Below are 27,560 nucleotides of genomic sequence, written 5' to 3'. Positions count from 1 at the left end.
ACTCAAGCGCTTTGCTAGCAGCCTGACAACTTGCAAGTTACATGCTAGTCATCATGTTACTGTTTACATTTACCTTTAATCATTTAGCAGATGCTTTTATCCAAAGCGACTTTCAAATGAGAACAATAGAAGCAGTCAGACCAACTAGAGAACAACAACAGTATACAAGTGCTATGAAAACTCTCAGTCTACACATAGCTGTTTTTTTAAAGAATAGAATAGAATAGGTAAGTGCTAATTTTAGTTGGTAAAGTGCTGGCGAAATATGTCTTTTAGTTGTTTTTTGAAAATGACAAAAGACTCCGCTGCACAAATTAAGATTGGGAGGTCATTCCGCCAGCTGGGCACAGTCCAGGAAAAGGTCTGGGAGAATGATTTTGAACCTCTTTGGGATGGCACCACAAGGTGCTATTCACTTGCAGAACTCAATCTTCTGGAGGGTGCACTAAGTTTGAACTAATGAGTTTAGGTATATTGGTCCGGTGCCAGTGGTTGTCGTGTAGGCAAGCAATAGTATCTTGAATTTGATCTAAGTAGCTACTGGTAGCCAGTGTAACCTGATGAGGAAAGGAGTAATGTGAGCTTTCTTTTTTTTTGGGCTCATTGAAGACAACTCTCACTGCTGCATTCTGGATCAGTTGCAGAGGCTGAAAGAACATGCAGGAAGTCTCACTAAGAGAGCATTATAATAGTTCAGTCTAGAGAGAACAAGAGCTTGGACAAGAAGTTGTGTGTCTTGCTCTGACAGGAAGGGTCTAATCTTCCTAATGTTGTATAAGGCAAATCTGCAGGACTGGGTTGTTGTAGTAATATGATCTGTGAATCTTAACTTATGATCAATCACAACTCCTAGATTTCGGGCTAACCTGGATGGAGTTATGGTTGACGAACCCAGATGTATAGAGTAGTTGTGATGAAATGATAGGTTAGCGGGAACCACAAGCAGTTCTATCTTAGTAAGGTTGAGCTGAAGGTGATGGTCCTTCATCCAGCTAGAAATGTAACTCAGACAGGCTGCAATGCAAGCAGGTACCGTCGGATCATCTGGTTGGAATGAGAAGTAGAATTGAGTGACATGAGCATAGCAGTGATAAGAAAAGCCATGCTTCTGAATGACAGATCCTAATGACATTATGTACATGGAGAAGAGAAGTGGACCAAGCACTCAGCCTTGAGGAACCCCAGTAGCAAGAAGTTGTGGCTTAGAAACCTCGCCCCCTCCAAGACCTACCAGAGAGGTAGGACTTGAACCACGGGAGTGCAGATCCAAAGATGCCCATCTTTCTGAGTGTGACAAGGAGAATCTGGTGGTTAATTGTGTTAAAAGCAGCAGACAGATCCAGCAAGATGAGTACTGAGCATTTGGAAGTCTTGCCAGTCGCAGGGCAAGCCAGACTGGTTGCTGTCCAGGAGGTTGAACACAACTGGCTCAAGTGACTTTGCAGTGATTGGTAGAAGGGATACTGATCTGTAGTTTTTTAAAAGTGCTGGATTTAGAGGGTTTCTTAAGCAGTGGGCTTACCCAAACCTGCTTAATTGCTTTGAGAAATTTTAGGGGTGCTCCGATCACGATCGGCCGATCGTTAATGCGCATCTCGTCAGTAAAGCCGGTTTTCTAATCAGCGGTTAATTCCATCAGGTGCGTGATTTCACATAGAGCAGCTGTTACTACACAGAGCCGTTGTTAACTGAGAAGAAGCGCCAATAAACGCTGAAAATTAACGTGATTTGCGCATCTTCTCTATTAACAACGGCTCTGTGTAGCAACAGCTGCTCAATGTGAAATCACGCACCTGATGGAATTAACGGCTGATTAGAGAACCGGCTTTACTGACGAGATGCGCATAACGATCGGCCGATCGTGATCGGAGCACCCCTAAGAAATTTACCATAGTGAAGAGTGGTGTTGATAATATGAGTAAGGGAAGGTATGACTGAAGAAGAAATGGCTTGAAGGAGGTGAGGGCCAAGTATCAAGTTGACAGGTAGTAGGATGATTGGAAAGTATAAGTTTGTAAACACCCATTTCCGAGAGTGGAAAGGAGAAGAGGGAATATGTATTAGTCATTAAGAAGTTATTATCACTCTGCAGTGTGAATAATTGGTCACTGATGGTTCTTGTCTTATTTGTGAAGAAAACTGCAAAGTCATCAGCTGTAAGAGTTGATTAAGAAGGAGGGGGAGGAGGACACAGAGCAAGTTTTGAAAAGTGTGCAAGAGTCAGAACCGTTATTAATTTTGTTGTGGTATTATGTTGTTTTAGCACACAGTGACTGACACACTGAGGTCGGTAGAGTTTTTTGATTTGCACCATTTCCTCTATGCAGCCCTGAGTTTAGGGCAATGTTCATGGAGAACATCGGACATTCAGGGGACAGATGGAGTGGTGCGTGCTGGTCTAGATTACAGTGGGCAAACGTTGTCAAAGCAAGAGGTTAGAGTGGATCAAAGACTGTCAGTAGCACTGTTTGTGTCCAGTGCTGAAAACTGAGAGGGTGAAGGAAGTGAGGATGAAACCATAGAGAATAGGTGAGAAGGAATGAACGAACATAGTTTACGTAAAAACATGACCTTCGGAGGAGTGTGTGCTGTGTCAGGAGTGTGAGGTTAGAAGTGATGAGGAAGTGGTCTGAGGTTTTAAGAGGAGTAACTGAAGTGTTGTCAGTGGAGCAACAGTGTGTGTAGATGAAGTCCAGTTGGTTACCTGATTTGTGAGTAGCTGTAGTAGATGCTCGCTTGAGATGAAAATGACGCGAACAGAGTGTTGAAGTCAGCAGCCTGGGGTTTTTGTAGGTGGATGTTGAAGTCACAGAGCAGTACCAGAGGAAAGTTTTATTCTCAGGGAAATCATCAGGAAAGTTTGATAGAAACGCATCAAACTCCTCCAAGAATTTTCCCAGTTGACCTCGGGATGATAAGCCTGTCTCTAACGTACAGTGCATGGTCTTCGAGTGTTAGTAGTAATAGTAGAGCTTTGAAAGCACATAGTGAGTACAGTTGTCCTAAATAAGTCCTTGAACACAAGCTGTACAAAAAGTAAAGTGTCTTGCTCGGTGGAGTCGCGCAGGCAGATTCGATGGTCTTTGCACTCATCAGTTTTCACACAAGGAGGCTTCACACAAGGGCTGCTGCAGTGAAGCTAACAATTTTCCTACTTGCCTGAGTACTTGTCATTGAAGTCAGCTGGCCACGCCTTACTATTAAGCAAACCAAAACTGGAAAGTCCCTCGATAGGCACGAGAACAAATGCACATATTTACCACAGTAGAACATAGTAAGTGAAACAAAGTTTCTTAGCAACGTCAACCATGCTGAAATCTAATGAGGAAAGCAAGGCAAAACACTTACAAACTGTTGTCCTTTCCTGTTTCTCGATTGCTGCTTCTAACAAGGGCTTACGAACAGGTGAATAAGTACTTTAACTGGCTTTGGCCATTCCTTACTATTTAGCAAACGGAAACTGGAAAGTCCTGTGATAGGCACAAGAACAAACATGACTTGAACACATTTACCACGGTAAAACACAGTAATGAAACATGAATAATGAATAACTAAAGCATAATATTAATACTATATTTATTAAAATAGTGTTCTGATTGTATTATTATTTTAGGTTTTCACAACAAGAACAAAAGCTTTTTAAAAGCTAATCCCTTTTTTAATTAATGTGAAATGTATATATACACACAACTGTTCCCTTTCAAGAGAACTTCGAAATTCGTAATGGCAGCGGACGAGAGAGAGCCTCGGGAGGATGATGTTATATTTTTAACACTTTCTGATACTGAGGTTAGTGCTCTGCTGGGTTTTTACCCAGGGAAAGCAGGAGATATTTGAGTATGGTGAAGAAGCTGAAGCTAAGCCTTCTCAATTCTTCTGCCCCGCATATGTAGAGCTGTTGGAGGTTATGGATTGTGCCACGGCAAAGTTGGACTTGCCATGAAAGTGCGCTAACAAGGTGACTCTGTGAAGCCAAAAAAAAACCTTGATGAGCGTTATCTTTCTGACCATAGCCCTCCAGCTCAGGTGAGCCTTCCATTTCTGCATGATCTCCATACAGATATCAAAAAGAAATGAAAGAGGCCGTTTTCTTCTTGCATCCATTGGTTTCGCAATAAGAGTAAATCTGCCGACATCGACCATCAGACTGATCTGTTAAGAGACCTGGATAGAGCCAAGGGCCTTTCTCTTGATCAGGTAACCGAGCTACGCTGCACCACAGATCTCTCTCCGTGCTACCAAGCAGGCCGTCTCTGCCATGGGCAGGACTATGGTGGTAATGGTGGCGGCGGAGAGACATCTGTGGATGACCCTGGCAGACATCGGGAAGAAAGAAAAGGCTTTCTTCTTGATACTCAGGTTTCACCTTCTGAACTTTTTGGTATTTCCGTTGAGACAGTGATTGAGAAGTTCATAGAGATGATAGAGAAGTTCATAGCGCTCTGCTGCTTTTAGACCCTTCGTTCCACAAAGGTCCAGGTCTGAGCCGGAACAACATAGGGGTCCTGGCCTGTCTCGATCTGAGGATCATAGACGGGCACAGAAGACTAGTTTCGCGACTCGTGCTCCTCCCCCACCTGCGGGTAGGGGTAAGAGGAATCATGGTTCATGAACCTAAGGGATGTGATCCAGACGAGGCTGCGTTCTCGTCCTAATCAGACTGATACCGAGGTATCTACTCGTTCCCTTTAGGGATTTTTAACTGCTGCTTTTATCCTCCCCTTTCTAATTCCCCTGTAACCACCAGCTCTCCACCTGATCGAGGTTAGGTGGAAACCTCCTATGCTGGACCTGGAATGTTTTTGGCTTGTTCTATGTTCATAACAACAACCCTACTGATGGTCTGGACTAAAAGGAGGCGCCCCTTGAGCGGGGCTCCAGCACAGGAGGGTGGGTGAGTAAATGTAACCCTCTCTGTATATACTTAGGTGTATGAAATTGCTAGTGGTTATGTGTCTTTTAATAAGTGAATTTCCTTTGCAGTGGTGAATTACAATGTTTACTAAACACTCGCCAGCACCAGCCATCCGGCTTCATGTTCAGGTATTAGGGCGGTTGAGATCACATGTTTTAACTGGAGCCTTCTTGATCATCAGGCCTGGCACAGCACTGCAGGGAATTTCATGGATGTCTGGCCAGGTCACCCTGAGGGGTCTCCTTGCCGCTTAGTGGTGCTGTCGCATCTAGCGGGAAGTGGAGGTGGCAGTTACAGAAGTCTTCTTGTATTATGCTGCCTCAGGTGATGCTCCCCTCGCCCGAGATTTGTAAAATTTGAGCTTGCCTCACCCGTGCAGTTCAGCGCATCTGTGATGCTTAGAAACCTTTAGGTACACACGCTAAGCTTTATGTACTTTCTCAAAACCACATCGTGATCAGTGTGCACGTTAACACTTTGCGCACTTTCTAAATTCCACGTAAGTGGTAAGTGTGCACGCAAGACTCTGTGCACTTTCTGAAATCCTGTATGGTGAGGGTTATGCGCTCCGCTTCAGTCCCTTTATTGAGATGAAGGGTCGCCTATGAAAGCGCTAATCTCAGCTTGGAGTTCTCCTCTCATATGAGACTGAGTTCTCTGTTTTTTTTCCCAGAGTGCTCCAGTGTAATTTCCATAGATTGAGTTGATGACTCTCAAACATACTGTTTTGAGATGCACCATTCCATCTATGAGCTGCTCAATCAGAGTGCCACGAATCCCCTCCTGTATTTGTGTTTGAAAATTCATGCTATGGTAAGTGTGCACGTGAAGTCTTTGCACACTTTCTGAAATCCACACTGTGGTAAGTTTGCATGCTAGTATTATGTGTTCTTTCTAAAATCCTATATGGTGAGGGCTTCGTGCCCTTTCTTGAGTTGGTAAAAGCCCCATTCTTCTTGGGCGCCAATCCACCTATATATCCTCGGATACCTATATAAACAAGGTGTTGCTACTAGAGAACTGTTGAGACAGCTCTTTCAGCAAGCTTTTGTGAAAGCTAGCGGTAGCCCCTGTGTGACAGGCAAGACTTGGTATAAAATACTAGGTTCTTAGCCGTATCCCTTTAAAGTAATCTTTCCTGATTCCAAGCCTTCAGCTCTACCCTGGGCAGAGGCCCTAACAATTAAGTTGGGTATGTAGCTTAGACCTTTGGCCGTAAGGGGTACCGTCACAGACAGCCGTCTAAATGTCCAAGGGGAAATCCCGTGGAAATGGTAGAGTTGGTACTTAGTGCTCGCCATAATTCTGGCCTGCACTCCCCTCAGCATGGCGGCGTGGGTATACTGTTCCCGATAGCGACCCCTAGAGGACACAGTTTGAAGTTCCCTTGAAAGGGAACATCTCAGGTTACGAATGTAACCATGGTTCCCTGAGTAGGGAACGGGACACTGTGTCCTCTAGCTCCCTGCCATGCTTCGGACACAAGCTTCAGACAAAGAAGTGAATGATGCATTCTCCTAGTGCCTGTTTATAGTTGCGCCGGTAGTAACGTCAAAGGCGGCAGCCGGCCAACAAGTTGGTGTATTTTAAATGTATGCTTCAGACACAGGTCACAACGAGGTGTTCCCCATAACACCCCCTAGAGGACGCAGTGTCTCATTCCCTACTCAGGGAATCATAGTTAAATTCGTAATCTGAGACGTTCTTTCAGGTCCTTCATTTCTCACAGGCTTATCATGTGTTATGGCGGATGTAAAAATCCACTGAAATGTAAAAAATAATTCCTTTTTGTGTGTCATAATATAGTTTTAGGAGCATTTTAGATGAGAATGTATTTGTTTGGACTTCAAATATGCATTTTTTTTAATAAAGATAAATTATATTTGAAAATTGCTTTAATTTTTAAGGAGATGCAGGCTCCAGGACATCAGGGGTTGTTCAGTGCTCATGAACCCCGTGAGATCAGCCTCACCTCAGCCAGATCTTCTGGAATTTACAGCTGGCTCTGGCGTCTCTAATAGTGGTTATACATGAGATATATATTTTGTTTGGGGTAAATATATAATGGGCAGTCTTTGTCTCATTATTCTTTTATTTGTTCCAGAGCAAATAGAGGGCACTGCCTTTGATCTTTGGACTGAATTTCCTAGCAATATGACATTGTATTATATATATAAATATTTTCGTTAAATTATAACGATAAAAAACTGTTAAACATAATATAATAAAATATTTAGAATATACAGGTACATTTGACTGGTGTATATATACAGGTACATTTGATAGACACTGTCAGTAGAGAGAGAACTAAAAGGCATGTAAGTGTGGCATCTGTCAGCAGTTGTTAACTGAAGCCACCTGCCGTGTGATTCTACCTACATTTTAACATCAGAACTGTGACTTCAGACGCCGTAACGTAGTGTTTTTCCACTTCGTCAATCCACTCGCTATCAAGATGCCGGCTGTCTTTAATGTTCATCAGTCCAAAACATTGGACGGAGCAGTGATGATTGGCAATGTCAGGACCAATTTTGGCAGTTGCAGACTAGATAAGCATGAAATTGCTGTGGGCAAAGTAAAAGCTGTAGGAAAAATGAGACTTCCAGACCTTTGGCGCTTGCAACGTGAGTCTAAAATTATCAAGCTGATCCCAATGCATTCATGATGAGCCTGGCTAATGGATGGAGGGCGATGGGGAGGGTCTTTCACACGTTTCCCTCCGGCAATTAAACCGAATGAGTGATGGATGGAAAAATGACGTAAATGCAATTAGAAAGTCTTTTCTTTGGCATATATCTTTTTTGATTGTGTCAGTCATATATGCATACATACATATGAGTGAAGTGCATAATTTCTGATCTTTTTTATTATAAAATAATTATTTTATTATACGAATGTGCATTGAAATTGCTTTAAGTGGGTTATCATTCTCTAATTATTTAGATGCATTTGTTCGTATTATGATTATGATTATTTATTTTTTATTGAGATTTAAACATCACCCAAAAGATTAATAAATTAACTTTCCATACATGTATGGTTGGTTAGAGTAGGGCAATATTTGGCAGAGGTACAGCTATTTGAAAATCTGGAATCTGAGGGTGCGAAAGAAAATTTCCTTTGAAGTTGTTCAAATTAAGTCCTTAGCGATGCATATTACTAATACAAAATTACGTTTTTATATATTTACAGTAAGAAGTTTACAAAATATCTTAATTGAACATGATCTGTGCTTTATCGATTAATTTGCTTAATAAAATTTGGCACAAAAGAAAAATCTGTAATTTTGACCCATACAATGTATTGTTAGATATTGCTACAAATACAACCCAGTGACTTAAGACTGCAGGGCCACATATGCACATGAAAAAATGACACATTGCTTTGAAATTCTAATTTATATGTTGCACGCAAATATATAAATATATTTTATAGCATCAATGGTGGTTTCTGAGTATCCAGAGCATTTTAGTAAGAAACAAATTATCTACCAAATCAGATACAAGTAACAGTTTAGCGCATATTCTGTTTCATAGCAATCAAAGTGTCTCAACTGAATAAAACGCAGCCCACAAAAAGCGCTCTCAAGTGCTCACAGGTGGACGTATTCAGCAGAGCGCCTGGCGTTTTCAGCTAGCTAAAAACGCTTTGGTGGACACAGGGCCTAAATGTTCTTAATCTTTAAAAATATTTTGTACAAAAAAATCTCTACATTGGAAACATAGTTATTGAATTATTTTTCTAGATGCGCATTTAAAAAGACACTGATTTATGATTATGATTTCTATGTTGCTTGCAAATATAAAGTGAACTTTTCTCCTTGTTAATTTTTTTTTTTACATATGCGATAAATCACTGCTTTTATTTTTTATTTACATATATATATATATATATATATATATATATATATATATATATATATATATATATATATATATACACACACAAATTTGTGTTCTGTTAAAACATGTTATATGTTAATTTATATTTTATATAAATGGATGGATCACAGGAAGGATGCATACGGATGACTTCTGCCAGCTAAGAATGGCGTTCCGCACTGATGCTGAAAATCCGGTCCATGTCTAGTCATGCTATTTGCATCTGCATTGTGCAAAACTCACCAATGAGCAATTTCCTCAAATGTATCTTGTGTCAGTATGGTGTGTAAAGTCTGACATTTGTTGTATTTGTTTTGCCTAGATACGGACTACATCAGCACGGAGGAAGAGCAGAAAGTAGAACAGATGCTAACTTTCCTGACGGAGGAGTCCAAGCAGGCAGCTGCCAGCACTGCGGTGAGTACAGCTTCCCACACAGGTTTAGCAAACCAAAACCATCCTCTCCATCGTACCATGATGAGAGTCAAACTTTGACACCGATGGACAGCAATGTGGTGTCTGCTGTGTCATAAAAATTGTAATTATAATTATTTGGTCAACTTACAAAGTTAACATTTGATATTTAAAAATGTATATATTCCAGTATAATGTAAACTCAGATTAATAAAAACATAAGGTATCGCCTTCCTCTTAAAGGGGTAGTTCACCCGAAAGTTTCTAAGGTGAATGCAGTACTTCGGAAAGAAAACACAACATTTCTTGGGAGAACACTTTGTTTTTGGGAAAAGACATAATGCAAATATTTTGAGAGAGTACAAAGTGTATTGGCAGAACGTAATACGTTTGTAAGAGAATGCAATGTGTCAGAGAAAAATGTTTTGTTAGAGATGCACAACTTTTGCTCGATAACTGTGAGTATCTTTTTCTTGACGAGTGATCTTTATCTATTTTCGTGAGAAAATGCAAAGTTACTTGGGGAAACGCAATACATTCTTGCAAGAACATGCAAAGTTTTTCAGGAGAACAATACTTTTGTGAGAGAACAATGCAGTACTTTTGGCACCAAATTTCTTTCAAAAACAGTATTATCATGCAAAAACACAAGATTACTCGGGAGAATGTAATACTTTTGGAAGAACACAATAGTTTTTTTTTTTTTTTTTAAGAAAATGCTTGTACTTGTACGAGAGAGTGCAACATTTCTTGGGAGAATGCAACTCTTTTGCGAGAGAATGCAAATATTTTGCAAGAGAACAAAGTTTCTCAGGAGAATGCAATACTTTTTGCACGAGATTGTTTCTTAAGAGTTTTCTTTTAGGGCTCTGTAATTCATGCAACAAATTCAAAAACAATGCTTTTACTAGCAACCGCATTTAAAAAATATAAAAGCTTCATCAGCAAAGGAGACACAAAAAATCGACAACGCTTCAGTGTTCAGTATAACTTGGTTTTGAAAATTCAATACAGCCTAAGATCTTATAACATATTAAACCATGGGACATTTGAAAGGCTTGTTTCATTCACAAAAAATGAAGTGATTCGTTCACCAATGGTATAATCTTTGAAGAACATTAATCTGTCCTTCTTCTCTGTCCTCCTCCATCTTGTACTCTTCTTTTAATTCGTGATGGATCTACCTGAACCAATGGAAGACAAGGACAGCATCAGTGTCACCATTTCATTGTACAGTAAACGACTACTTTATGGTCCTTCAGTGACCTCAAGCAATAAATCCTGCTATAGCTTTTAACAGCATGAGGGTGGGTGGCAATAAAAGCCTGTTCGTGATTGTCTGAAGTGGAATCACAAAGTTCTCTGAGGTTTCTGTGGCGTCACTTTAATGTAATGGCCAAGCCAATTCAGGATTTTCCACAGCCGCTACTCTGATCTTTCCCCATCCACCGCAGCATTAGACAGCAGAAAGTGAAGCCCTATATCCCCGAGAGCTTCCCCTCTGCAGAGAAATATGATCGCCCATTCCCATCTCCAACAAATACAGCAGCAGCATCAGCAGATCCACCTTAGCACAGAGCAGCCAATTCAATTTAAACCGATAATTCACCTCTGTGTTAAATTGAGTTGTGCAGTCTGCTGCATTGCAACAGGACAAGTAATAAGCATGTTTATTGTCTATAATAGCCATATAACATTTTGATAATCATGTTAAAATAGGATATATAAGTAAATATGGGCTGCTGGCATGACATATAATTATACCAAGGACATTTGTTTTCTAGTATAGTTGAATTTAGCCGGATTTTGTCACAAACATAACATTCATACACTTTTTTTATGTTTTGTTTATGCAAAACAAAACAATCATCAACAACAAAACTCACTTAAACAAATTGCTTTTTGTTGTTTTGCATATTCTTTTGCTTTGTTTTATTTTTTGCTTGCTTGATTTTGTTTTTTGTTTGTCACTTTTTATTTGTTTAATTGATTACGGTTTGCTTTTTAAGTTTTTTGTTGTTTTCTGTCAACATTTATTTCAGATTGTATTTTTGTTTGTGCGTTTCTTTTTTTGTACCTTTTTGTTGCATGCTTGTTTTTTGTTTGATTGTTTGTTTGTTTGTTGTGTGGTGAACAGTGATTATAATTATAGTATTAGGGCTGGTAAGCATTTTTAAAAATAAATCCTGGCTGAGAAATTACTACCAAAATATAAAGTCATTGTTGTGTAAAACATTAAGCTGGCATTACAAAAATGTAGCTTCAGCAAGAAAATATTTGATTCAACAAAAAAAATAAAATAATAAAAAATAAAATATATATATATATATATATATATATATATATATATATATATATATATATATATATATATATATATATATATATATATATATATATATTATTATTATTACTGTGGAAATATGATTATTTTTTTTTTTACATTTTAATTAAAGCTGCGGTAGGGAACTTTAATAATAAACGTTAATAAACAGAACTGCTTGCATCTTGCGGAAGAACATCGTAGCTGGAGCTACTTCTCTCTGTTTATGTCTATGAAGAATCACAAAGGTACTGGGTTACTCCACCGCGGTACCCCCGAAGCAATCTAAAAAAGTTTGTTATTTCCAATGTAGGCGCGTGGCATGCACGCTCATAATGGAAGCGAAGCGTTTGCGACGTGCACGTGGTACGACGCGCCCGTTTTTTCCAGGCGCGTCTGCACCGCATCGAGTTAAAAACATCTCAACTTTTCAGAGAGCCGCAAGCGCACCGCAGGTCATGTGACAAGAACTAACCAATCAGCTTCATCCTTTCCCGTAACAACGTTGAAAACTCAGCCAAGATGAAGGAACAGCTGTTCATAGCTGTATATGGATTGCCATTTTGAAATACATTTAGTAGCAGAACTACTGCAAGCGATTTTTAGTGCTGCAAATCCATCTATCCTATGCTGAAATTTCCGCGTCTTCATGGAGAGAGCAGGTCATGGTTGCTTAGAAACGGCAGACGCCTCAGGAGTGTTTCTGTCCGAGTGCTTTGGAAAGAAGGAGAAAGCGGCGCGCCTAGCGTTTTCCAAGCGTTTTTAGACGCGATATGGGATCAGTATGTGGTGTACAGCCAGCAATTCATTAATTTATTCATTCATTTGATTCATTCCAATGGCTGATTCATTCAAAGCCTAAATCTACATATAAAAATGAAAAATTGTCTTTGTCAGCTGCTACCCTACCTGTATAAAAAATTTGAAATTATGAAGAATACAGGAAATAACATGTTGGTATCGCAGCAGTCGCTTTTCATTTGCACCACAAGGTGTACAGTTTCACATTTTACCTCTGAGATTAACGTGTTGATTTCACGCTTTACTTCTAAAACTGTCTCTTGTCATTTATTTCTCATTTACTTTTATAGTCCTGGATCAGACTGCAGCGTGTCTGACTCTATATTTTCAGTCAGCGCTGCATCATGTGAATGATATCCCAAAACACATTTGCCCTTCAGAGAATCACTGCCATAATTATACTCAGTTTTCAGTCATTACACTACGGATGGAGAATTGTGCCAAATTACATATGAAATCAAGAGGCAGTGTGAGCCACAGGTAAACCAACAATTTATTTAAATTTGGTAAATCTTATAAGATATTCTTGTAATTTTCTGCAAAGTATGTTCAGCTGCTTTTTATGCTTGATCTGCTAAAAAAAAATATTCTTTTTTTTTTACTTAAATAAATTAACAGTGTTAATTAATAGAGAGAAAATCAAACCAACCACATTTGTTTTAAGTTATTAAAGCAGAAATACATCATTTCAGCCTCTTATGTCTCTTTAGAGTTAAACTAAGGCTGACAACATGCAGTATTTTCCAATAAAGCAGATCATCTGGTATAAACCCATTTATGAATGTAGATCACGGTGCTGTGTCTGGTTAACGCTGAGGGAACAAAACAGCGGGATTTTACATATTTATCATCTGGCCACAATTTAAACAAAAAATACGATTTTCTTGTTGCGGTATGATATTCCTTGTGGCAAGATGATTTGTTTTCATGTCACAAACTTTAATAAACAGAAATATTATTGCTATTGTTCCCCTTGAGGTTTTGAGTGATGACCTGTAGCTAATGCAATATTGTCCATGTGTTTTGGCGGCATCCTTTATAAGCCATTACCATTTATTGCTATAATAATTCTACTTACTCATATTCAACCCTTCATTATAAGTTAATACATTACGTCTCTAAAGATCAAGCTTTCTTAATTGTGACTGTTGTTTCTGTGTAGATGTTCAGCTGGTGTGACCTTCAGTTATTTGATTTCAGTTATTTGATTTGCTGTGAGTGAGGAAACAAAGAATGACTTAATATGTTTATTATAATGGCAGAGAGCTTCTTATTTATCTAGACGTTTGTATAAATGCACCTTTAAACATTGCAAGTTGAATAAACATGTGTTTTGTGAACTAACAACTTGAATTAACAATTAACGGCATAGATGCGAATTAACATTAACCTAGATTAATAAATGTACAACACTTTTCTTAACTGATACCTAATGCATGAACTTTTTCAGAGTGAAAGCCACTATATTCAACGGGAATAATATGTAGAGCAGGGTTTGATTTCAATGTAAATAGAAAGGATCATGAAAAAGTTAGGGTGTTTCATAATAAAGTCTAGATGTTTATGGGCGGGGCTTAGAAATGAAAGGGCTTAGGGATGTCATATGAAAAGTAAAGTTGCTTTAGACAAAAATCAAAATTGTTATTATGAACATGAAACTTTGCATAATGCATGTTTTGAGCCTTGCGCATCTCTGGCAGAACAGAATCTAGCTCATTGAGCGAGTGTGATCGTGCGGGTGTTTGTTTCCACACTCGCTGACATTTGTTTACACTTCTCTGCCAAGTGCACCTTGCCTCTGACGTCCAGGGTAACAAAGCGTGCGGCCTGTCTTTTGTGCTGCAACAATCTGATCCGTGTGTGTGTGTGTGTGTGTTGGGTCACTCGAGACATATTCTCTGTAAAGTGGTGTCTGATTACCAGTCATTTCTAGCCATGAGCTGCCCTTGCCTCCAATCTGCAGTCAGTGATGATCATTAACAACCCCTCTGTACGTGTTCCCCTTTTCTCATTGCTAAACGATGCGAAACATCGAACATCTCCAAGATTTGGTTATGTGCTTGTGAGCTTGGTTGGTTGTAACATGTATTATTTCTATAATATTATAGTATTTATTAATATTTCATAATAGTTTGTTTGTTTCCACTGTTCAATTAAATTTTGAATTTTAGTTGAATTTTTAGAAAAAAAACGTTATATTATTTAAAGTGATTTTTCATGTAATATTCACATTTATTATTAATTGTATTATGTACTTTTAAGTCTTAGTTATCAATAACAACACTGCCCCCCAAAAAGGCATTGGTTTAATTGATGACACACCAGCGTGAATTTATTAAGAATAATGTTGGAAGTGTAAAAAACAACAGATTCTGTTTGCTTGCTTCAGGTAAGAATGTTACAAGAAATAGCACTGACTATTATAAAATATTTTGAACCTAGATTAACTAAATTGTGGGTAACAAAGGAATTAAGTGTAAGAAAGAAAGACAGTAGTTAAATTTTGCAACTAGTTAGCAAAAGTTTGTGAAAAAAAAGTGTAATAAAGAAAGAACTAATCACTATATTTGCAAAAGTTTGCGAAACTCTTGAAGTCTTCATTATGCACTCAAATGTATGTTTTTGCACTAAGAAAGTTTTTTTTTTTTTTAAGTAGTTTTAAGTAATGTAAATAGTTACATTTTGCAACTAGTTAGAAATTGAAGAACTAATGTTTTTGCAAAAGTTTGCGAAACTCTTGCAAAGACTTCATTAGACATTCAAATGTATGTTTTTGCACTAAGAAAGTTTTTTTTTTTTTTTTAATAGTTTTAAGTAATGTAAATAGTTCCATTTTGCAACTAGTTAGAAATTGAAGAACTAATGTTTTTGCAAAAGTTTGCGAAACTCTTGCAAAGTCTTCATTAGACATTCAAATGTATGTTTCTGCAATAAGAACGTTTTTTGCAACAAGTTCACCTGTGGACAAAATCTCGTCACAAACCTCTCTTTTGAGAGAGAACTAATCACTGGATTCGCAAACATTTGTGAAGCTCTTTAAACACTGTATACATTATTTTGCAACTGTAGCAGTTTTGCATACGACATTTGCTCAAGCAGTTGTTTAAACAGGTTGTGTGCTCATTGCATGCTCCAATCAATCGTATCGATCTCTGAAGATGTAGGAAGGAATGCTTCTCCACGGTTAACACTGGACAGTTAGGGATATACAGCAGTGGATTAAGAAAGCCTTTCAGTCATTTTCTGAATTTGAATTGTATTTAAGCTGAGGAAGCCAACAGGTTGCAAAATTGAAATTAAAATGAAAACACCTAAGGAAGCAAGTACATACAAAAAATAAATAAATAAAATCAATTAAATATCCAATTAAGTTCAAAGTTTTTTATTATTATAATTCTTAATTGGTGCATTGTTAAATGTTGGCTACCTAGGGTTAATTACTATAATAAAGTACAAATAGTGTGAAACATTCACATTTTGTAGAAATCTAGTTTAATTTCTTATTTTCTTGCTGCCAGCTGTTTGTATAATGACACTTTATGCGGTGCTAGTGGCAGGCCAGCATATTTATACTGTTTCAGGAAGGAAAACATGTCAGTATCTAGCCAAATTGTCATCAAAATACCAAGTTTGCTCTCTCTCTTCTCTGTAGTTACTGTGGTTGCCTGACCAGAGGTCACTTTTCCAAGATACTCGAAGAGCTTTGAAGTTCCCAGACTTATTTCCTGTCTGAGCCTTGTCCTAGATTTCAGCTTCAGTGAAGACACGAGCTTAGGAAATCTGTTTGCTCCTAAAGAAATAAATTAATTAAAAACAAACTAATGATGCAGAAGAGGAATATTACAGATTTCTGAATCTGCTGGCTTTCGGTTGGGAAATCAACTCCTACACGTTTTTGACAAATCTCCATCGTTGCGCCTCGCTTCAGTGAAATCCGTTCCTGCATGGACGCCAGTATTCCTGCAAGAAACATAGTTATTTTCACTTCAGGAAAAATGAACTTTGATTACTCCGGATGGAGTTGTGGCATTTTTGACAGCGCTTCGCACTAATTCTCCTCAGGAAAGCTCGCTGCAATTACCTGGTGCTTTTTCTGGGCACTTTAGCTGTGAAGAGAGCTACAATTTTCACTCCCACAGCAAAAGTACGGCCTCCTCTTTCTGCGAGTCTCCAGCTGGCTTTAAAGTGAGCTGAGATTGACATTTCTTGGTGACCCGAAAGTCCAGAGAGGATTTATTTTATTATTATTTTATTTATATTCTAGAAACTGCCAGCCTGGCTGTTACATAAGATGTTGAATGAAAGTGATGAGACTGGACAGCAGCAGGGTTAGTATTGTATATTAAAGATAAAAACATAAGATGAAAACTATTGACGCATTAGTTAAAAGAGATATTTACATAAACCAATTAAATTAATAAACATGAACAGATATATATAGTAAAGCTATAATATATATATATATATATATATATATATATATATATATATATATATATATATATATATATATATATATATATATTAACTGAAATAATGAGTTTGAAGTAGTTAAATGGTTAAAACTAAAATAAAAAGTATTAAGGTTGAATAAAACTTTATTTAAGTGTATATTATAATTAATGCTTGTGAATCGAAATGTAAAAAAAAAAATGTTCATACATTTTAATAAAACCTTAAAGCTAAAATAAAAATAAATGAAATATAAATTGAAATATAAATACAAAATAAAAATGGCCACAGCATATAACAAAATTTAGACAGACAAATATGTATTTATATTGATTTGATTCACCATATCACAAGCGGGAAAATAATTTTCTATATAAACCTTTCAAGTATGCCACATTGTATAATTCAGCTGGATTTGTAAACGTATCTGTATGCTGCTTGTCTTTCCACACTTGACCCATTTTCAGCGCTTCTATCATTGATTCTGTGTGAGTATCTGTGTTGACACCACTGGCTGTTCAGCTATTTTTCAAGTTGACAGAAAAGCACAGACACATCTGGCCCAAAAAAGATTTTGTTGGTGCCTACGCAATAATTAGATCTCATCGGTATTGCAAAAAGGTAGAGACAAGACAACAATCTGCTTGGGCATGAATAATTCAAAATTTCATGTCGGGGAACGTCTTTGTTTTACCAGTCATCTCATTTAGTACATCCCTAATCTTAAATGTGCATCCCTATGAAATATGATGTGATGTATTGTTGTGAAGCATCACCTGTAGATTACTATAAATCACCACTATGTCTGCTCCAGAATTGTATGTTGCATACATGCAAGTATACACTGTTCTTGCTTAGAAAAAAAAAAGAAAAGGAAAAAAGCTCAACAGCACATGGTCAGGAAACATCAGCGTTCAGTTCTCTCTTAAATATCAGCCCGACACATGTCGATAGGGACCCGTCAGAATCTGAAGGTCATGTGTCCGCTGTCTCACTGCGGGACGCCCTGCAGTTACACACGTTACTAATGAAGCAGCTGAGATGGGAATCTACATATTGATGATGCAACCCTCATACGTTGCAATGAAAGAGCATTGCAAATCTTCAATTGATTACAAATGGTACATTGGTTCCCTGCATTGATTTTACTGTGAATTGAGTTCAATTTATTAATATCTTGACAGTAGTGCCAATCATAAAGGGCATCCTGACTTTTGTGTGATTGATTTATTTATCTTTTTTTTTTTTTTTTTTTTTATTAAATAACTTTTTCAACTTTCTAGGAAAACATGTGGAGGGCCAAATTACTCAAAGTAAAATGATTGGATATACATTTAAAAAGAAAAGAAAAGAAAAAAGTAAATGTGACATCCATGAAAGAAAGAAAGAAAGAAAGAAAGAAAGAAAGAAAGAAAGAAAGAAAGAAAGAAAGAAAGAAAGAAAGAAATTTGGCGAATGGATGTCATAGACTCGATGCTACTATAAATCACACACATAGTTTTCATATTGTAAGGAAGTTTTGAACATTTTAACTGTTTTCATAAGAAATAAACAACTGTTTCTAGACATTATTATTATCGGTTATTTGTATAGTGGAATCCAGTCTTGTAACCTGTGTTTTCACTGAAAACATTTTTTATTGGATCTCTACATCAGATGATATTGGCTCATTTACCAGAACGGTCTCAGGTCTTAGGGTGACATATCTAATCATATGTAGAGTGCAGCGTCTTGCCTCCTCAGCACTTTGGCTCTGACTGGAGAGGGATATATGACCCGAGGCAATGAAGGGATTGAGCCATCAGCTCATGTTGATCTCTGCTGGTTATGATTCCAAAATCCATTTACTGTAGCTATACAGCTTTATAGACAGCATTCACAAAGATATGAAGCCTTTTTTACAGGACCATTCATTTTAAGTGAAGGTGAAATGGATACACATGCACAGCAATTAGTGAATATTATTCAAAAATATGTGTATCTACTTTATAGAAAATAGAATATATAAATACTGTATTTAGAAAATATCCCAAAATCACTGTGGCCCTCAAGTGATACTACAAGTCTGCGTTCCTCGTTCTGATTGGTGGATTTGACTTCAGGATTGTGGGAAGTGTAGTGCTAATGTACCTGAAATTCTGCTACTGGAAACTCAAGTCTCCTTTTTGTCAGATGTCACCAGGCCTTCTTTGTCACAGCTGAAATAATTCAATTTGATCAAATTGATTGGAAATCCTTTTAGATTTTCTCTCTTTCACTGAATATCTGTTTTTACTAATTACGTTGTGAATTCAGTTTCTTGTAGACTCCAGCCTCACAGAAATCACTCTAATATCAAGCAGCTTTTCATTGGTCAACATTATAGAACATAAAACATTTTCACCAACTTAAACATGAGATAAATCTGCATGAGGGAAATGTTTCGCCCTCGATTGAAACTCTTGGATTAGTAATGAAAGCAACAGTAAATGTGAACGCGCCAGGACTTAAAGGACTAATTCACCACAAAAGTGTCATTTGCTGAATATTATATTGCTCATTAATGGATCCTCTGAAGTGAATGGGTGCTATCAGAATGAGAAATCATAACTTGTAATTTTAGCTTGTAGCCACAGTTTGAAGCAAAAAACTTCTTAACGATGGATTTGTTTCTGACAAACACACAGCTTTTTGCTTCACAATACATTGAGTGATAGACTGGAGGGATGTGGATTACTGGTGGATTATTGTGATGTTTTTATCATCTGTTTGGACTCTCATTCTGACGGCACCCATTCACTGCAGAGGATCCATTGGTGAGCAAGTGATCCAATGCTACATTTCTCCAAATCTGATAAAGAAACAAACTCATCTACAACTTGGATGACTTGAGGGTGAGTAAACTGTCAGCTATTTTTCATTTATTTATTTATTTATTTATAGGACGGACTATTCCTTTAAGTCACACAGTCCCAATCTTGCCAATGACTGATTTCTCTGTTAGTTTGCGCTCACTGAATAGAGTAACCATATGAATTCAGTTAAACACCCAGCGTTTTTATCAGGCCGCCATGAACCAGAGCGAACTGAGCCAGTCAAGGTCAATCTGTGCCCCTGCAAATTACCTTGGGATAGTGGATATCTTCCCCCATTACCCAGACACAAGATCTGAAGGTAATAGCTCAGAAGAGACGGATTTACGAGGGAATGAATGAGATTTTAAGGGTCTTGTATTTCCTTCATCTCAGCTTAGAGACCAAACAGAAACCCAATCATTCCCCTTGGAACAAAGTTTGACTTTGAGAATGGAAGGACATTGGGGAAGACCCAACACAAAATCAAAAGGCCCCGTTCAAGTCAAAGAACCGCTTGAAAAACTGATGAAGAACTCAATAGCCTGGCTATCTGTGTAATTGAGTATAAATCTATGGTTTGCAAAATTGCTTTCATCGGTGCAATACCCTTTAAAATTAAATGAGGGGCTGCTTTTTGCCTCACATTCAGTTTTTAATCAAAAGAGATGGAGCAGTTAAAGTATTCATATTAAAAAGATCTCAATAACTTTAGCTTGTCCTCTGCACCCTTGGCTTCATTACATACAAGGTCGGGCAAGGACGTGCGTCTAACAACATGCAATCATTGTAGAGGCCTCAGGGAGTTGTGGAAGGAAGGTTTGAGTACGTGTGAAATTAATAAATAATCTAAATTATGCATTTGCTATACATGTTGTTTGACTGATTATTATTATTATTTAAAATTGTTAAATAATGGTTTAATAATAGCTTTAATAATTGATCTGGCCATTAAATTTTGGAAACTGTTTGGGAGCTGGATTTGGGTGAATAAGGAAAATGCATTAGCATGAAATATAAGGTTGTCATATTCTGCGGTGTAGAGCGAGGATGGTTGACAGGGATGCTCTTCTGTCACTGCAGGCTTTCATCCACACTCCCCATGAAATCAGTACAAAGAACTCAATTAACACTCGCTGCCATGTTTCCCCACTTCCCAGCGAGGAGAGGAAAGCCTTCGGATGAAAGCGTGGAGATTATGGGAGTCTCGTGTGACTCAGACTTGAGGATGGATGGAGAATATTCATCAGCGTTTTCTGTGGCTGCGCTAGGAATTTGTTCTCTTGGAAATCACAAGACCAACTGACAGAAGGAACTGTAGATTGCATACAAATCGGTTTAATTGCTTGCTGAAAACCTTCTAATGCCCTAGCATCCACATAACAAACAACAACCCTTAACAGGTTTTGCCCAGAAAACCACCATTTTACTATTTTTCAAAAAGTCTCAATTCATATAGTGCACCACTCAAACACAGTAAGGTCCTATACTACTACTACTACTACTACTACTACTACTACTAATAATAATAATAATAATAATAATACACAACGATTAAATGTTTAAGAAATATTATTTCAGGGATTTAGATTTGATTTGTTTCAAATAATCTATTTAATTATCAATTTAATTTCCTATGTCTCAATGTTATATAAAAAAGTGAGTACGTTGGGATCACCAAAAGTGAAAATGATCTTCTGGGGTCTTTGTACATTCAGTATGTGTTCTAGTTTGTTTGAATATATCTTGTGTGTCGTCACCTTGGGATGTGTGCTGAATGTTCTTTGCAGCTTTTTTTTTTTTAATGTCATGTATGTTGAATATTTGACGGCTTTAATGTGCAGATGCGTAGGATCCTACATATGAATAAGTAAATAGAAAATTAATAGAGAATAAAAATAGAATATATTTGCCGACCTACCCTATATAACGTTATAGTATATCAGAGTTGTCAGTTTCACTTCATTCATTTTTTATATCTGTGAAGCTGTTTTTGGTGATTTAATATGCATGTATATGTATTTAAAAAATATATTTTAGGAGACAATTTTGTTTAGCAAAATGTTCAAGCTACTCTTTTCTATACATTTAAAGTTTTTTTTTTTTTTTTTTTTTTTTTTTTTAAGTACAAATAAAAAGCTTGAGTCTTTGTGGCAAAAAAAATAAAAAAAATTAAATAAATCATGAGATGCTTGTATACTAATGAAGCTCCATCAGCTTGTTTCAAGGGGTCAGGGGTTAAGCTCTGTTCTCTTGCTGCTAATTAAAAAAAAGTACATGCTGTGCAGGTGAAAGCTGTTCCTATGAGTATATATTATAAACTAAAATGAGGTCTTCTGTAGCTTAAGAAATTCTCAATAAGTCCAGTGCTCCATACTTCAAAAATACTGTAAATAGGTACTTTTTGACATTAGGGGGACGAGACATCCCAATAGTTCACTTAAAAAGTGTTTGGCTGGTAGGCTCACTGATTTAAAATGAATTAATATAAGAACAGTGTGAATATATAGTTGGTTTGCTGAATACGATGACATTGTTAAGAAGGAAAAAGAGTGTCTTTGACAACACTTTCTTTTTGGGACATCTTTCAGGAAGTCAATACACAATGTATCTGCTTCTTAAACGTGACCCTGGACCACAAAACCAGTCGCTGGGGTATATTTTTAGCAAAGATTTACACTTAAGACTGGTTTTCTTGTCCAGGTTCACAAATGATTACATCAGTCTTTTTTTCTTTTACAGCCAACCAGTGAGGATGATCTCTGCCCGATCTGCTATGCACACTCCATATCAGCCATCTTCAAGCCCTGCTCCCACAAATCCTGCAAGTGAGTTGCTGCCAGCATCCTATCAACAGCTCCGTTCTTCCATTTAAGAGATTAACACCATGCCGTTAAAGGCTTCAATGACCATTACTTATATAGAGCATAAACACTGCCTGAAATACTAAGGACATGTTCCCTCTGTTGCGATACATTAATTCCACTGGCAGTGCTGGTAGATGACTTAAAAATTGCAGTCCTTTACCGATTGCAAATTACATGATGGAAATTTTAGTTTTTAATGTAATCTATTAGATAACAAACATTGAGTAATTAGTTCTGACTACTTTTGGACTATTTTTAGATTACATTTGGCATATCATGTAACATAACATTACGCCATGGTTTCACAAATTACTAATTTATAACAGAAATTCACAAAAACGAATTAAATAAATAATAAGAATGTCAAACAAAATAAAACGAATCAACCTGCTTTAAAATATAAACAATCAAAATAAACATGAGAACTGTACAAGTATAAATATTTTAATATTTAACAGTTCTCGGTTGTTTGTTAACAATGTTAGTGTTGTTAAATTATAAAAAATATTCCTTAAAATCTTAAAAAATGTTGTGTGGCCGATCCATTTTGCGATTGGTACGTGCTCTTCCATAAACATGCAAGACTTTTCAACTGTAACCAGTAGTTTTATTAAAATAAAGTTGTATAATTTACTGGCACTGTGTGAATAATATGTAATCATGTAATTCTTAAAAAGTGTAATCTGATTATGAGCACTTAAAAATGTAATGGAATCTAACTACAAGTGCTAAAGTCTCATTTAATTTAATTGAATTTAAATTTAAAGTCGGCAGGCACAGGACGTCAATATATTAACATGTTGACATTGGACATGAAGTCGGACAGACATTGCATTCTGGATGAGAATACAAATCAGGTTGACGTCAGTATTTGACGCCAATTTGACGTTAACATATCGTGTGCGTAACATAACGTTTGGTTACACAGCCACCTGAGGTCAGTATTGGACATCACATTAACATTGACATTAGATGTTGTATTGACACTGACATTTTTGTCACCCGATGTCACAACTGAAATTGAACCAAATATAAATGATTTTATGACGTTGTGTGGCTGCTGGGTAACTTTTGGAATCTTATTGCACAATCCAGATTACATGTAATCAGTTATACCCAGTACTGTCCACTGGTAATGCTGTGGTCTCAGCACTTCATTGAAGTTGTCAAAATACTATTTATATACATCAAAACTATGCTCTTAATAGAATACATTTTATTGGCGGTTTGTTTTTGAGTTGCTTGAAGTAATATCGCAAAGCGCAGCACAGATAGCTCACGCTTTGACATGACTCAGCACTCTTTAAGTGATTAAATGTCACTGACGGACAGATCTCTCGCTCCCTCACTCACTTTGTCTTTTATTTCAGGGCCTGTATCAATCAGCACTTGATGAATAACAAGGACTGCTTCTTCTGCAAGGCCACTATCACTGGAGTGGATGATTACACCAAACCAGCCAGTTCTTAGTGCGCCCTTTACACACACATGCACACATTTGGTGTATTATGTACACTTTCCCCAAAGATTCACTTCAAAAACACACACATTCAGGTTGGACTCTTTCTTTCCAATCAGTCCATGTATGGTCACCATCCCGTCACTGTTGGCTCTGCCAGCTTTGCCCATCTGTCCTGGCATATCATAACATTTTGTCTTCTGACAAATGGAACAAGGCCTTGCAAGGCAATAGCTTTTCCCAGGTTTCTGTATGATGAATGGATGAGATCATGTTTAGAGCCACGTGCCCATGGTACTTCTGAAGGAGCAGCTGAAAAGCTGAATGTGGAAGATCTGCTGATAGAGATGGATAGTGTCTCGCCACTGTCTCAGTCGCATCTCATTTTGTCCTGTCTCTTTCATCTCCAATCTGCTCATTTCTATTCTATCATTTCATCTCATCTATTTTAGTCCTCTTTCCTCCTCTCCATTTTTCTCCATTTTTTGAGAAAATGTTTTTTGTTTCACCTCGTATTGTCTCATTTTTTTTCATCTGCATTTTTTTGAATCACTTTTGCCTAATCTGTAATCTACTCTATTTTCCTGTTATCCTTTAGTCTCTGCCCATTTTCTCTTTTTCTCTTATTCTTCTATCACATTCTAGTCTATCCTCATATTTTCTTCTCTCATTAACTCTTCTTGTCTCAATTTAGTCTCATTCTTGTCTCTTCTTTTCTTTCTCTTATCTCACACTTCTCTCATTTTCTTTTCTTGTCTTATTCGTGTCTCTTCTTTTCTTGTCTCAATTCTTGTCTCTTGTCTAATTCTTGTCTCTTCTCTTCTAATTCTTGTCTCTTCTCATCTCACACTTGTCTCTCCCTTTCTTATCTTATTCTTTTCTTCTTTTTTCCTCATCTCATTCGTGTCTTTTCTTTTCTTGTCTCATTCGTCTCATTCTTGTCTCTTCTCATCTCACACTTGTCTCTCCTTTTCTTGTCTTATTCTTTTCTTCTTTTTTTCTTGTCTCATTCATGTCTCTTCTTTTCTTGTCTCATTCTTGTCTCTTCTCTTCTCATACTTGTCTCTTCTATTATCTTCACACCTAATTCTTACTTCATTCTACTCTATTCTTCTCGTTCCTGTCTTTTCTCTTTTTGTCTCATTCTCATCTCATTCTTGTCTCCTTGTCTTGTCTTCTCATCTCATTCTCGTCTCTTCTCATACTTGTCTTCTATTCTCTTCTCATAATTCTCAGTTCACTCGTCTCTTCTATTTTCATTCGTCTCATCTCATCTCATTTTTGTCTGTTCTCTTTTTGTCTCATTCTCATCTCATTCTTGTCTCTTTGTGTCTTCTCATCTCGTTCTTGTCTCTTCTCTTCTAATTCTTGTCTCTTCTCTTCTCATACTTGTCTCTTCTATTATCTTCACACCTCTTACTTCATTCTACTCTATTCTTTTTGTTCCTGTCTTTTCTCTTTTTGTCTCATTCTCATCTCATTCTTGTCTCCTTGTGTCTTCTCATTTCAGTCTCTTCTCTTCTCATTCTTGTCTTCTATTCTCTTCTCATATAATTCTCACCTCATTCTAGTCTCTTCTATCCTCATTCGTCTCATCTCATTTTTGTCTGTTGTCTTTTTGTCTCATTCTTGTCTTGTCTCATCTCATATTTTGTCTCTTCTCACGAACTCTGGTTATATTTATCATATCAGGAAGTCAGAGTTAAACTCAGTACTAGTGAACAGTTTTTCACATCACTCTCTGTATTTGCTAATGTTTTTATACTCCGTAACGACAGCCATATTTGACATAGATACGCACTTAGCAGAATCTACAATCACTTTGGATTGTTGTACATCATTTTCTACATGAAAGAAACCAAGGAAAAAGAAAAACATCTACATTAACCTGTTACATAATATGTAATAAATGTATTTTATTACGAATTTATAAAGCATCATACAAGATAAAAAAAGCAGGTTTTGGGACATGGACAGTTTCCACAGAGATGTAAATGCAATGTGAGACAGTGATAACAGTTCCTGTTTGAGAGAAATCCTTTGATTTCCCACCAACACTTGTGTGTTCTGTTCTCTGCTACATTTCTCCATTCGGACGACTTGCACGTTTGATCTGTCATCATAATGGTGTGGGGTGTTCGTAAATGTTCTCTAAGAAGCCTCAGCTTTCTTCATACCCAGATCTTTCCTTCAGTCTGTTCCATTAGGAGTGCCTAGACTGCTGTTTTTGTTACAGAACACCAACAGACATCTAGATTTAAGTGCTTTGCTGTTGTGTGCATGGCGTTGTCTTTCCTAGAACTCTTTGCTAATGGATTATGTTACACTCGGGCTCTGCCTGCACTCAGAATCCATTGCCTTGCCACAGCTCCCTTAAAAGGATATCCAGCCATTCACAACTGCAATTTTCTACACCAAATAAAAGTCTAGTGGTGCAGCCCAGTTTTAAAACCCACAAAAAATTAGATGGAGTGAGCCAAGACTGGTGGTGGACCGCAGCTTTGACTGTCACAATACATTACGTAATTGTTAAAACAACTTGTACAGAATCCATCATACGCTTCTTACTAATTCACACAGACTGTTTATTTAACACGCAGACAATTTGCTATGAACGATAAACCACTAAACTTCCAAACACTGTATAAAACTGATAATAATTATGAATTATCAAAACCAAAAGAGTATTTGGGTCACTACTTCTCTCATTTGGACTGTTAAAAGCATTTCTCACAGTGTGGTGTAATGTTGTTTTTGATAAGGGGGTGCATGATATAAATGTAGGACCCCCTCTATAGTTTAATTAAAGTGTGTGTGTGTGTGCACGCGCATTTGCGGTGAGCGTGTGCAGACGACTTTAATTTAAGAGTTTCCACTCTCAGGCATCTGCTATTGTTGTCAAAGGGAATTGTAGATTAGTTAAGCAATATTTAAAGGACTGTTGATGGTTTCTTTTTCTTTATTTTATTTTATTTTTTTTTTTGAAAGCGAGTACATGCCATTTTTTTGTTGTTGTTCTTTTCTTTTCTCACTTTTGTGTACATGTATTGCTGTATTATTAGCATTAAATTATTTATCCTAAATACTGTCTTGTGTACTAACTTTGTAAGTACTTTTCAATTTATATATTGGCTTACTAACGTATTTAATTAAGCATATATTTAAAATATATCCTACATTCATTCAACCCTGTTACTTACTGATGATTTGCTCTTTGTTTAAAGAAAATGGAATTTGGAGTATTTCCTCATCATGGGGAAAGGTAAGCATAGAGTAATTTTGTTTTCTCAATTTGTACGTGTTCAAGATACAACAGAAAAGTAAATAGGAGGGGAAAAACACTCATAAATTGCTAGTTAAGTTTTACAAATTATTACAAAGAAATTATACATTATATTTAGTGTAAAATGTTGATGTAGAAAAACGGAAATAGTATTTTCTTTTAAAAGTGTACTCCAATTAATATTTGATGCAATATGTATTAAAGCAGTATTAAAACTAAACCAATCTTATCAATGTTTTATATTATTCCAGTATGTCCAAAATGTGGGTTGGACAACAGGGTTTAAAATAGCCAAACTATTATAAAATCAGTTAGGGCTGGGCGATATATCTAA

At 37.0% G+C, this 27,560-nt stretch overlaps 1 protein-coding gene across 2 annotated transcripts in view; it reads left to right on the top strand.

Annotated features, from left to right (window-relative positions):
• The window catches only part of LOC127987483 (E3 ubiquitin-protein ligase RNF123), a 129,198-nt gene extending 102,068 nt beyond the window's left edge, over positions 1-27,130 (top strand). For both annotated transcript variants that reach the window (XM_052589823.1, XM_052589822.1), the window contains exons 37-39: positions 9,119-9,213; positions 22,360-22,445; positions 23,855-27,130. In XM_052589823.1, coding sequence (XP_052445783.1) covers positions 9,119-9,213; positions 22,360-22,445; positions 23,855-23,954 — 281 coding nt within the window. In that variant the 3' untranslated portion in view covers positions 23,955-27,130. The remainder of the gene's footprint in view (positions 1-9,118; positions 9,214-22,359; positions 22,446-23,854) is intronic.
• The last annotated feature ends 430 nt before the right edge of the window (positions 27,131-27,560 follow it).

The sequence above is a fragment of the Carassius gibelio genome, chromosome B22 (assembly GCF_023724105.1).
Source record: "Carassius gibelio isolate Cgi1373 ecotype wild population from Czech Republic chromosome B22, carGib1.2-hapl.c, whole genome shotgun sequence".
In the NCBI taxonomy this organism is placed as follows: domain Eukaryota; kingdom Metazoa; phylum Chordata; class Actinopteri; order Cypriniformes; family Cyprinidae; genus Carassius; species Carassius gibelio.
This window is presented reverse-complemented; position numbering and strand designations above follow the sequence as displayed.